The 13,545-nt window shown below is 42.5% G+C and overlaps 1 protein-coding gene across 1 annotated transcript in view; it reads right to left on the reverse strand.

Annotated features, from left to right (window-relative positions):
• LOC123766098 (microfibril-associated glycoprotein 4) overlaps window positions 1-13,545 on the reverse strand; it is a 192,167-nt gene that overhangs the window by 12,629 nt on the left and 165,993 nt on the right. Inside the window, exon 8 of the mRNA XM_045754945.2 lies at window positions 11,709-11,818. Within this exon, the coding sequence (XP_045610901.1) occupies window positions 11,709-11,818 (110 nt within the window). The remainder of the gene's footprint in view (window positions 1-11,708; window positions 11,819-13,545) is intronic.

A 13,545-nucleotide genomic window follows, 5' to 3' on the forward strand; every position in this document is an offset into this window, starting at 1 on the left:
AGCATGGGGATGATGAAGGAAGAGGGGGAGCAAGGGGATGATGAAGGAAGAGGGGGAGCAAGGGGATGATGAAGGGAGAGGAGGGAGCAAGGGGATGATGAAGGGAGAGGAGGGAGCATGGGGATGATGAAGGGAGAGGAGGGAGCAAGGGGATGATGAAGGAAGAGGGTGAGCAAGGGGGATGATGAAGGGGGAGGGTGAGCAAGGGGATGAGTTTTTACTTTTTTCCTGAACGTTCCTGGGGTTTCTGAAGTCTACTTGAATTTGGCCTTTCAGGTCATCCGATTTTTTGGTGTACTCTTTTGTGCAGGTCTTGCAGCTCATCTTGTAGTTCTCTTTGCCGTCTTCTGTGCTCCTCCGTCCACATATTGCGGGTTAAGAGTTGCAAAAGATTGTTATATCTGGTTTGCGGTGTTGTGATTGTCTTCGTGGTTGCATGAGGGTGTGGGGAGCGTTATATGGTGAGCTACGGGAATATAAATCGTTCATGCATTTTTCTATGGTGCTAATCAGTTTATTTAGCTCTGTATTTATTCATGATGTTTCCTTACCACTAAAGTCTGTGATGCTGATATCCTGTGCACTGCTTTTGAAAGCCTCACAGTTAGTTTTTGTGTATTGAAGGTGATGGTTTTTCAGTAGGGTTAGTTGATAGCGTCATTATTATTGGTAAATCACCGGTGCTTACTGGGCCTTTCTCTGTACGGATTTTTAGGAAGTGGTTATTGTTTGACAGTATTATGTCAATTATATTATGACGGTATTATATTATATCGGTTTGCCACTGTTACCTTATCTAACAAAAGATGGGACGTCTGGGCCCAGATGGGTTGGATTTCCATTCCTTTTCATATTGTGCATGGCTTCTCCTGCCTGATTGTTCCTTTTGTGTCCCAGTGTTCTGTGTTATGTGTTAAAACCTCCAAGGAAGTAGGCAGGTCTGTTCCTTGTGGCGAGTTTCATGATTTCGGCTAGGGGAAGGTCAGGTCGTCTTGGTGGTGGGTAACACGTTCCTATGAAGATTCTTTCTTTCGTCGTTTGGAGTTCAATTGCCAGGAAATTTTCTTGAAAGTTATTTAGAATTTAGTGTGGTATATTTCTCCTGAAGGCAATTGCTGCGCCATCGTTGGCCTGGTCAACGTTTTGACCAGGTTATGGTATGTTTTGAAGTTGAATATCTTTATCTTCTCTCCTTCCTTTTTTCCATGGCTGTTAAAGAGTATTATATCCGTGTCTGTCTGTGTATAAGTTGCTGAGTTCCATTGCTCTGTGCAGAGTGCAGCTTAGTACTTTGGTTTGTATTATTTTTAATTACTGGATGACCGTGTTGAAGCTTGTAGGTCCATTCCACCTGGTGGCTTCTTGGGTTCGAGGAGTATTCAGACTTCCTGTTCAGCTCGTTGATGCCGTGAGGGGGGCTTAGTGGGCGGCAGCCGGAGTGTGATGCTCCTTGGGACAGTCCTCTGCCTTTTTGTAGCCTTGTGCTCCTGCTGCTGTCCTCTCTAATTGAGGACTAGTGAGTGAGTGAGTGAGTGAGACTAGTGAGCAAATTGCTTTAAGACGCCTTGAGTTAGAAGCGCAAGTAGCATATGCTAAACTTGAAGCTCGAGAGAAAGAATGTGAGTTTGAAAGGCAACAGAAAATATTAGAGATTGAAGCTCAAAACCAACAGAAAATATTAGAGGCTGAAGCTCAACAAAGAGAGATTGAAGCTCAAAACCAACAGAAAATATTAGAGGCTGAAGCTCAACAGAGAGAGCTTGAAGCTCGATGATTAGAAATTAAGGCTAAGGCTAGTCAACTACAGTTAGAAATTGAGGCTAAGGCTAGACAGCAACAGTTAGAAAATGAGGTACAAAATCATTGATTTATAGCTCAGTTGCAGTTGGAAGCAACAAGCAGAAGAACAAACTAGGCAGTTAGAAATTCAAAAACTAATGGCTGAGGCTAACAACAGACTCGAGACACAGAGAATGGCAGCTGGGCATGGTAATACTAGCAATGTTCCTAATAGTAATGATAGTAATCCCATTAGAATAAATAAGTACATAGAGTTACCAAAGTTCAATGAGGAGGACTCTGAAGTTTTCTTTTCACATTTCTCTAAAATTGCAGTCAGTATGAACTGGCCAATGGATCAATGGGTTGCAATCATGCAAAGCCAATTAAAAGGGAGAAGTCAGGAGGTTTTTGCATCCTTGCCTGATGAAAACAGTTTTGACTACGAGTTTGTTAAGAAAAGCATCTTAAATGCTTACCAGTTAAACCCTGAAGCACACAGACAAAAGCTTAGAAACTTAAAGAGGGTAAATAAACAGACAATTGCCGATTTTACCAGATTAAAAACTAACTATTGTAACAGATGGCTTAAATCACTTTCAATAAATGAGTATGATGCTCTTAAGAATCTTCTTATAACAGAATAAGTGTTGTCATGTCTCCCAGATAAATTGTCTACTTTTATGGCAGAACAAAAAAATATAACAGACATTTATGAGCTGTCTAAGCTCGCTGATGAGCATGAGTTGTTAACTAAGGCCCAGTTTAAGGCCCAATCACCTAAGTTTAACCGTAAAGTAAATTATAATGCTCACAGAACTCCTTATCAGTATAAATCCAGTATTAGTGTTCCAGTTACTCCCATGAACTCTTCTCTTACAAAAAGTAAACTTGCTACTCCATTGCCAGGAACATCTAATCCTAGTAATGTTAATTCTAAACCTGCAGTTGGTTCCACAGGTTTGTCCACTGTAAGGTACTGTTCTCATTGTAAGAGAAAAGGCCATGTGATAAATTCTTGCTTTATATTGCACCCTGAGTTACGACCAACTGGTCTCATTTATTGTAGAGGTGTGCAGAATAAATTAACTAATGAACATGTAACTGTAAACCCCAATTGGGTGAAACAGCAATGTTTCCTGTTCATTCTCCATATGTCTTCAGATGAAGTTTTGTGTGTTAATGGGAAGTGGAAGCCAGTGGTTTTTCTTCGTGATACAGGTGCTTCCCAAACCTTAATTTCTACCAGTATACTCCCTAATGTTGAAAAGAGAGATACTGGAAAGTTTGTAGTTCTTCAAAGTGTTGCAGGATGTAAAACTGTACCTCTGATAGATGTTACTTTAAGATCCACCATTACACCAAGTTTATGCACTGTGAGTGTTAGTACCCAGTTGCCCATCCCAGGTGTGGATGTTATATTGAGTAATGATGTGGCCATAAACCATGTAGTGGGTGAGATTGATCCCAGTTTGTGTAAACAACCAGTTGCAGACCATGTTGTTTATTCTGCCTGTGCTAAAGTTAGTTCTATGAATGAACAATCTGTTGTAGTAGATGGTTTTGTCCATCCTACCTGTACTGCTATTAGTACTATTATTAATCCAATTGTCAGTTCTGATGTTACTCAAGTAATTGTTCCAGTAACCAGTACCCCTTCAGTGGAGAAGTGGGATGTGGTTGTTCCAGATTCATGTGTGGCCAACCTAGTTGTTGAGAGTAAACCTGGTACTATGACTGTTTTATTCCAATAATTTGGGGAAGGATGTCAATGTACCATTGTCTTGCCTGCCCACTACAAAAGTTGTGCCAGGAGTTGAGAGAAACTTAAAAGCCACGACTCTATTGTATTCTAGCCAAGTGAATGGTTTAAGACAAGATGTCTGGTTAGCAGAAGTATTCCCGCTCACTCCAAGTTTAGAATCAGTTGACCAGTTAGGATCAATTGTCGAGAGTAAGTCTGTTGTAGAGGCCCCGCCTCACCCTAGTCAAGAAGATAGTAAAGGGGAGGAGGTCAAACTACCTGTTACTTGCCCGCTCGCTTCAGATTCCTTTGATTTATGTAAGTTGAGTAGAACTGACCCCAAGATTTCAGAGAGAAGCAAGGAGACAGTCTGTACTGTAGATCCAGTTCTGGAGAGTGTGGGAGAGCAGCCAGAGGATCAGCTTCTGACTAGTAAATGGAGACCTATTGAGCCTCCCTCTTCAGTTGTCTGTGAGGATGTGACCCAGCTTGGTAGTGTTATTGATTGTGAACAGACAGTACTCCAAGCAGCTCCAGATGTCATGGGAGGAAATTTTGGTAAATCGTGTATAACCATTAAGGGTGGTAAAGTATCTTTTGGATCTAAGTTGCAGAGTTGTGTGGCTTGTGACTCTTATTCCTTGGGGAGTAAGTATTTGTCATTGTGTAAATTGAGTCAGAGTGCGTGTGTAGGATGTTGTTGCAATCTACTTTTATTCTGCAGAAGCCATTCTCTTTTGAAGTAATGGACTGTGGGACATCTTTGTCCAGCCTTGTTGTTGAGCAGAGAGTTTACTCAAGTAGGTTGTGCATCCAGTTGTTCTGAGGAAGTGGTGAGTCATACTAGAGCAGTGTCTCTATATTCAGATCCAGTGTATTTTCATGTACGAGTAGTGAACAACATGTATGTTCCACTCCAGTGTGGTGTTGATTTTCAGAGTCATATTGGTGTTGACTTTCAGAGTCAAAACGATTTAAACTTGTTGAAAGATTTAATCATACTTGGGAGCAGATGTTTGAGGCTCCAGGTGTGTGTTTCAAGTTGGGGAATAAGGTTATCCTACCTAGTGTTAATAATTGTGAAAGGTTACAGATTGTCCTTGGGAGGTTCCCAGGTAATCTGCTGTGCATCTTCAAGATGATAAGACCTTTAAACCTTTTGTTTGATTGTTTGTTACCAGAAGGAAATCACTTGGGAAGTGAAATCCATGGTAAGGGTTGTCAAGTGTGCAGCATGTTTTTGTTAGTCTTTTGGAAGACTAGAACGTTTATGAAAGTGTGTGTTGTGTTCAAGTCCACCATCAGAGGGTGTGCACTTGTTTTTGGAGTTGTAATTGAGATATGGTGCCTAGGCATAAGCCTGTTTTCTTTCACTGATCGTCATGACAGAGTTATGAGGAAATTGACCTCTGTGTTCCTTATGGATCATCTGAGTCAGTTCAATCAGGTAGTCTTTGCACTTATCTTTGTATTTATTGGGTTGGAGGTCAAAGGTTTGCTAAGTCGTTGCGTTGTGCTTCTGAAGGTTCTATGAGTGAGGAAGTTTTATATGAAAGTGTGACGTTTAACGCTAATTTCTCTAATTTTAGTATCCATAAAGGGCGAGAGTATGTGTTCCACAGAGGATCAAGTGTGATGAGAAGCAGATGTCTTTGTCAGACCACGAAAGTTCTCTTCACCACCTCCCTCTTTCTGTCCGGTTATCTCGCTTACAGGATTCTCTTTCCGTTCGTATTTCGAATATTTCTCCTCGTGTTGTTCCTTCTTTGCCCCCGTGGAGAGTCCCCCTTCCGCAGTTTTGTGCATCCTTGACCCGCATCACTAAAGCTTTTACCCCTCCTACGGTTCTAAAACGCCTTTTCCTTGAGCACTTTTCTTCTCACTCCCACTCCGTTTCCATTTTCACTGATGGGTCTAAATCGGCAGACGGTGTTGGCTACTCTGTTGTTTTTCCTGATCACACTTGTGTGTGTCACTTACCTCCGGAGACTAGCATCTTCACAGCGGAGCTTTGTGCTATTCTCTATGCTCTTCGTCTCCTGCTCTCTCATTCTCAATCTTCCTTTATAGTTGTTGTTGACTCTCGTAGTGCCCTCATGGCTCTCGGGTCCTTTAATCCGTTTCATCCAGTGATTGTCGAGATCCAGCATTGGCTGTTTCTTGTTCACAGTAAATTTAACTTGGTTGAGTTTTGTTGGGTTCCCAGCCATATTGGCGTCTCTTTAAATGAGCGTGCGAATGCTGCCGCCAGGGAAGCTGTCCGCTCTTGTCCCATCTCTTGTAAAGGTATTCCGTATTCCGACTTTTTCCCGGTTATCCATTCCTCCATCCTTACCCGTTGGTAGACTTGTTGGTCGTCTGTTACTGGTAACAAACTATATTCTCTTAAAGGTTGTGTGTCCTCGTGGTCGTCCTCCTACCACTGTAATCGGCGATGGGAAACGGCTCAGGCGAAGTTGCGTATTGGCCATACTCGCTTAACTCATGGTCACTTGATGGAGCGCCGCCCTGCTCCTTATTGTTCTAATTGCATTGTCCCTCTTACAGTCGTGCATGTCCTTCTTGAATGTCCTGACTTCCAGCACGAGCGTGTGTCTTGTTTTCCGACCATCCCCCGCGGTCGCTTGTCTCTCGATAGTATTCTTGGTGACTCGGATACTTTTGATATCGTTTGCCTTATGCGTTTCTGTTCTCGTATTGGTGTCCTTGGTGATATTTAGCGCCCTCTGATTATCCCGCACATTTGATGGTGCTACATAACCTTCCCGGTTTGGTGCCTTCTTTTTGATAATTACTTACTTAATAGAGGGAAGTCCAGTAATGACTCAGCATTGCGTTGTAAATTAAAATATTAGCCAAAAATCCGGTTTTTATGCGATTTTTGGGAGACTGATTTTAAACTGTGCGCCAACGCGCCGCACGCCGCCTTTGTTAGCCCATGTGGCACCTAGGCGGCTCGGCCCACGCCGTAGGCCCACCGTTCATGCTCCTCGGTTACGACCGGAGTCGCCTCCCCTCACGTCTCTAACGTGTGAACATTTCGGCTATTTTCTGTTGCTATATTTCTTAGAACAGCTTTCGATACTATCTGCGCTTACTCCACGATGAATAATGATCTAGAACTGAGCCATTCCAGGAAGAAATCAGCGAAAGAAACGCGTCAGAAGGAGAAGCTAAGTAGTGTTCATCAGAAGTACAAGCGAGAGAGACTCATACCTTCTAAGTTTCAGGCTGTAAGTCATAAGTTTTCAGGTCTGGTCATCTTCAGGCTGTATTTGATAATTTATCTGAGTTATCTATTAACGAAAGTGTTGTTTAAACAAACACTGATGAAGTTAGTGAATGTATTGAAACGGAAACAGCAGAGGAGGATTTTAATAGTGATGGAAGTGAGGAGCCTGAGGTTGAGACTGCCACACATGCATGACGAGGTACTGGAGCTCGTGCCAGAGCCAAACGTACCGCACGTACCCCAAAACCAACAGGTTCTGATGAAGGGTGGCGTAGTGACAATACTCCACCTTTTGTAAACAGCTGGTTAATTCGGTTCGATTGAGTGAATTGCTGCTTGAAGTAGGGGTATACACCTGTGATACCATCAGAATGCAGCGTGATGCACCTAAAACCCTTTAGATATGAGCAAAGGGTAAATTGCCGGTTGATAAAACTGAATTCAAACGGAAGGGCAATACTTTCATAATTTTATGGAAAGATAAGCAAGTTGTTTCACTCATAACAACTTGCCACAATGCACATATACATAAAGTTGAACGTAGAAAACGAATACATAATCGTGATGGAACATCTTCAGTACAACAGGTCACTGTCAATAAGCCAAACGCAATCTGTGACTACAATACAAACATGAAAGGTGTTGATCACTTTGACCAAATGGTCAAATATTATCACTTCACAAGGAAAAGTCTCAAATGGACGAAGAAAATTACCTATTTTTTGCAAATGGCTATCCACAATGCTTATGTGTTGTACAAATACTACACCACAGATAGAAGGAACTCACATTACTCCATTGCCACGAAGAAGTCATTTCGGCACTATTGTTCTATCGTCCTAGTAAATAGCCTCAGGAAAATGATGACATCCCACATGCTGTTGATGTAAATGCCACTGGAGCTAATGTTGCAAATCCCGGACCATCAACACCAGGACCTTCAACACCCAGACCATCAACACCAGGACCTTCAACACCCGGACCATCAACAACAGGAACTTCAAAACCCAGACCATCAACACCAGGACCTTCAACACCCGGACCATCAACACCAGGACCTTCAACACCCGGACCATCAACAACAGGAACTTCAACACCCGGACCATCAACACCCGGACCATCAACACCAGGGCCTTCAACACCCGGACCATCAACACCCGGACCATCAACACCAGGACCTTCAACACCCAGACCATCAACACCCGGACCATCAACACCCGGACCATCAACACCAGGACCTTCAACACCCAGACCATCAACACCAGGACCTTCAACACCCGGACCATCAACAACAGGAACTTCAACACCCGGACCATCAACACCCGGACCATCAACACCAGGGCCTTCAACACCCGGACCATCAACACCCGGACTATCAACACCAGGGCCTTCAACACCCGGACCATCAACACCCGGACCATCAACACCAGGACCTTCAACACCCGGACCATCAACACCCGGACCATCAACACCAGGACCTTCAACACCCGGACCATCAACACCAGGACCTTCAACACCCGAACCATCAACACCAGGACCATCAACACCAGGACCTTCAACACCCGGACCATCAACACCAGGACCTTCAACACCCGGACCATCAACACCAGGACCATCAACACCAGGACCTTCAACACCCGGACCATCAACACCAGGACTATCAACACCCGGACCATCAACACCAGGATCATCAACACCCGGACCATCAACACCAGGACCTTCAACACCCGGACCATCAACACCCGGACCATCAACACCCGGACCTTCAACACCCGGAACATCAACACCAGGAACTTCAACACCCGGACCATCAACACCCGGACCATCAACACCAGGACCATCAACACCCGGACCATCAACACCAGGACCTTCAACACCCGGACCATCAACACCAGGACCATCAACACCCGGACCATCAACACCAGGACCTTCAACACCCGGACCATCAACACCAGGACCATCAACACCCGGACCTTCAACACCCGGAACATCAACACCAGGAACTTCAACACCCGGACCATCAACACCCGGACCATCAACACCAGGACCTTCAACACCCGGACCATCAACACCCGGACCATCAACACCAGGACCATCAACACCCGGACCATCAACACCAGGACTATCAACACCCGGACCATCAACACCAGGACCATCAACACCCGGACCATCAACACCAGGACCTTCAACACCCGGACCATCAACACCAGGACCATCAACACCCGGACCATCAACACCAGAACCCTCAACACCCGGACCATCAACACCAGGACTATCAACACCCGGACCATCAACACCAGGACCATCAACACCCGGACCATCAACACCAGGACCTTCAACACCCGGACCATCAACACCAGGACCTTCAACACCAGGACCATCAACACCCGGACCATCAACACCAGGACCATCAACACCCGGACCATCAACACCAGGACCTTCAACACCCGGACCATCAACACCAGGACCTTCAACACCAGGACCTTCAACACCCGGACCTTCAACACCCGGACCATCAACACCCGGACCATCAACACCAGGACCCTCAACACCCGGACCATCAACACCAGAACCCTCAACACCCGGACCATCAACACCCGGACCATCAACACCAGGACCTTCAACACCCGGACCATCAACACCCGGACCATCAACACCCGGACCATCAACACCAGGACCCTCAACACCCGGACCATCAACACCAGAACCCTCAACACCCGGACCATCAACACCAGGACCTTCAACACCAGGACCATCAAGTGTGAGGTGCCCGCTATTCACTTCACCTGTACCTGTACCTTCATCGTCTGAGTTAGAAGACGAGAGGCTGATTATCCCTAGTGGTGTTGCTGCTACGAAAAGAGCCCGTATTGTTGATAATCCATCTAATATCTTGTAACTCTGTGGATAATCCAGAACGTTTCAACAGAAACTTGTCCCATGCCCAAGTAACGATACAGAAGCGTCTGAGGTGTCGTGTTTGCAGAATGTTTGGTAAAAGAAGGGACACACACTATAAGTGCAAGACGTGTGATGTGCCACTGTGTCCTGGACCATGCTACACCATATACCATTGCATGAAACAATTCTGGGTTGATAAGCAGCAATGCTTGCCCACTATCCACTCCACCTATAAAAAACATGGGTTGACTCTTCAGGAAACGTTTTCCTGCTGCAGGTGGAGTGGATAAAACTAATGTTCAACCCATGTTATGCTCCACAAGCAACACTGAATTGGTAAGTACAAAAAGTTTTAGTTTTTTTACATAGTTTATATTGTTGTTTACACTTTATTGTATTGTATTTGCAATATTGTTCTTCAATTTGACATTATATGCATATATCCATCTAAACCATTCTATTAGAAACAACTTCATACCAAAATGAGCGCTGTAACACGAAAATTGATGTTAACAATCGGAAAATATACTAAACATATTTGGGCGGGAACTGGGGGTGTAGCGGGTGGGCGACTGGGCACTCCCTGGTGGGTAGCGTGTGGCCCGCCTTCAACTTGTCCGCGGGTGGAGCGTGACCATGTTTTTTTATTTTATATGCATATACTCCTCTAGAGAATTCTATTGCGAACCCATTGATACCAAATTGAATATCTTAGGGCGAGAATTGAAGTTACAAAGTAGAGTATGCACTTTTCAGAATTACCGCACGCTCCCATGGAATATGGAATGCCCAAACCCACCTGGGGTAGTGGGGAGCTGGCGCTTAAGGAACTGAGATCATAACGAAATTAGATTTAACTTAGCATTGCTAAATTGTGCGAGAGAAAACACTGTAAGAGGTACCAGATTGTACGTAAATTCCCTTGAACGAGTTCAAAGACTAAAAAAGGTTAATTTACATTCTCTAAACAGGCGAAGGGTTCGGGGTGACAAAAGTGAAGTATACAAATGGATGAAAGGGTGTAACAAAGGACATATTAATAAGGTGTTAAATGTGCCAAAGCAAAATGGAACGGAAAAAAATGGATATAAATTGGATAAGTTTAGATTCAATACAGACCTGGATAAATACTGTTATAGAAATATAGTTGTTAATCTATGAAATAATTTACAATGAAACCTTTAGGATCACTTGCTTGTTTGAAGAGTTAATCCATTTTTTCCGTTCCATTTTGCTTTGGCACATTTAACACCTTATTAATATGTTCTTTGTTACACCCTTTCATCCATTTGTATACTTCACTTTTGTCACCCTGAACCCTTCGCCTGTTTAGAGAATGTAAACTAACCTTTTTTTGTCGTTGAACTCGTTCAAGGGAATTTACGTCCATTTATAATAATGGGTTTGGGTGATATAGATAGGAGCTGCCTCGTATGGCCAAAAAAGACTCCTGTAGTTTCCTTAATTATTATGTTCATATGTAAAGCCAATTTGTGATTCCTTTATTAATCAGTGGTTGTCAAGATATATACGAGGACCTTTCACGATTATTGATTTAAACATTATTACAATATGCTTTACACTAAAATGGGATGAAGTTCAGCAATAGTGATCTACGTTCTTCTTAAAAATCGTCACGACATTTGAAATCCTCGTCGATTATAATACTTTGCTCGACTGTGATGGTTTGCTAAATATGCAAGACAAAGGCTCACAAAGCACTTCATGACATTCTTTTGGCACCATAGAAAATACTTCGTCTGACCAAGGAGGCTTGCCTTGTTTTATTTTTTTTAATTTGAACAGGACATCCCACTCTTGGAAACTAGATGACAAAAATGCTTGCAATTATAGATAACCCATGTAAACTTGAAAACACACGGCAGATTGTAATTGGTGGATGTTGAGACTAACTTGGTGAGATGTGTCTCACTAGCCACAGTTGTTTGTTCATTATCATCCTTGTCCTGCAGTCAATGTTGAAACATTAAATAAATACATACATTATTCATAAAACGAAGGGTTGCCAACAACAATATCTCTGCCACTTACTGTTATTGTCATTGTCACGGTCTAAAGTAGTGAAGGCCATTTGGTTGTTGTATGCCAAGTCGTCACGCAAAGTGCTAGCAACCCAAATGTCTCCGACGGACAGCCTGTACCTGTCACGTAAACGCAATTAATCACTATGCAATTGAAGAATAGAAGTGAAAAAATATGTCGTTCTCTAATTAGATAAATATTATATATATATATATATATATATATATATATATATATATATATATATATATATATATATATATATATATATATATATATATATATATATATATATATATATATATATGTAATCAAACCTAGAAGGGGTACCACCTCGGGTGCAAGTGTAGGGACCCATAGCCTCGGAGAAGAAAATAAAGAGTACTCAGAGTACTCAGAGAAGACCTTGTGGATCCTCACGGAACACTTTGATATTTTCTTCCTCTACCACCCCTATTCTTTTGGCATGTGTGTATATATATATATCTAACTTTATTTGAAAATGTCATTACACAAAAAAGTTACAAAATTGGTTACATGCAGGGTACAGAGCTATTTGTCACAAGTTGTATAGCTGCTCCAGCTACTCAGATGGCGGGCAGGAACCATGGATGCAGTGAGCATTTCCTCTCTGGATCGCCACACTAAGGGGCTGAAAGAGAAAACTGGCAGCTATAGGGTCTCTAGTTGTTTCAATTAGCTTGGACCCCAACTCCTTCAATAAGCTAGCAGCAGTTTTACTCCAGGCACCAAGTGTCTCTGAGGCAATAGGGACAAATTTGAGGTGGTGCTCAAGATTTCTGTATTTACGTGACTTGGCTGCTTCCCGGTGATTGGCAGCTCCTCCTGCTTGTGTAGCACTGAAGTCAACTAGGGGTTGGCTAAAGTTGAAACGCAAGTGTAGTCCCAAACCAACTGTCTACCATTCTTCCAGGGGTTAACTGTGTATATATATATATATATATATATATATATATATATATATATATATATATATATATATATATATATATATATATATATATATATATATATATATATATATATATGTCGTACTTAGTAGCCATAACGCACTTCTCAGCCTACTATGCAAGGCCCGATTTGCCTAAGAAGCCAAGTTTTCATGAATTAATGTTTTTTCGACTACCTAACCTACCTAACCTAACCTAACCTAACTTTTTTCGGCTACCTAAGCTAACCTAACCTATTAAGATAGGTTAGGTTAGGTTAGGTAGGGTTGGTTAGGTTCGGTCATATATCTATGTTAGTTTTAACTCCAATAAAAAAAATTGACCTCATACGTAATGAAATGGGTAGCTTTATCATTTCATTTGAAAAAAATTAGAGAAAATATATTAATTCAGGAAAATTTGGCTTATTAGGCAAAACGGGCCTTGCATAGTAGGCCGAGAAGTGCGTTCTGGCTACTAGGTACGACATATATATATATATATATATATATATATATATATATATATATATATATATATATATATATATATATATATATATATATATATATATATATATATATGTATATATTTTTTAATCATACATAATAATAGGGAAGGGAGTACCACCTCTGGCTGGAAGAAGGGGGACCCATAGCCTCGGAGGAAACCACACATAACGCATAGGAGGGAATGTAGGTCCCCTCCAATACAGTTTCTGTGTGTTTTTCTCCTACCACCCCCTTCCCTTTTTTTTGTTTTTTTCCTTTATTGTGTATTTAAAGGTTACAAAACATACAAGACAAATGCCTAAAGGTTATGGATCTCTTGAAGCTCCTCCGCTTCTGGACAGGAACCGAGGACGCAGCAAGCATTTCCCCTCTGGATCGCCACAC

Source organism: Procambarus clarkii, chromosome 9, assembly GCF_040958095.1.
Source record: "Procambarus clarkii isolate CNS0578487 chromosome 9, FALCON_Pclarkii_2.0, whole genome shotgun sequence".
Lineage (NCBI taxonomy): Eukaryota > Metazoa > Arthropoda > Malacostraca > Decapoda > Cambaridae > Procambarus > Procambarus clarkii.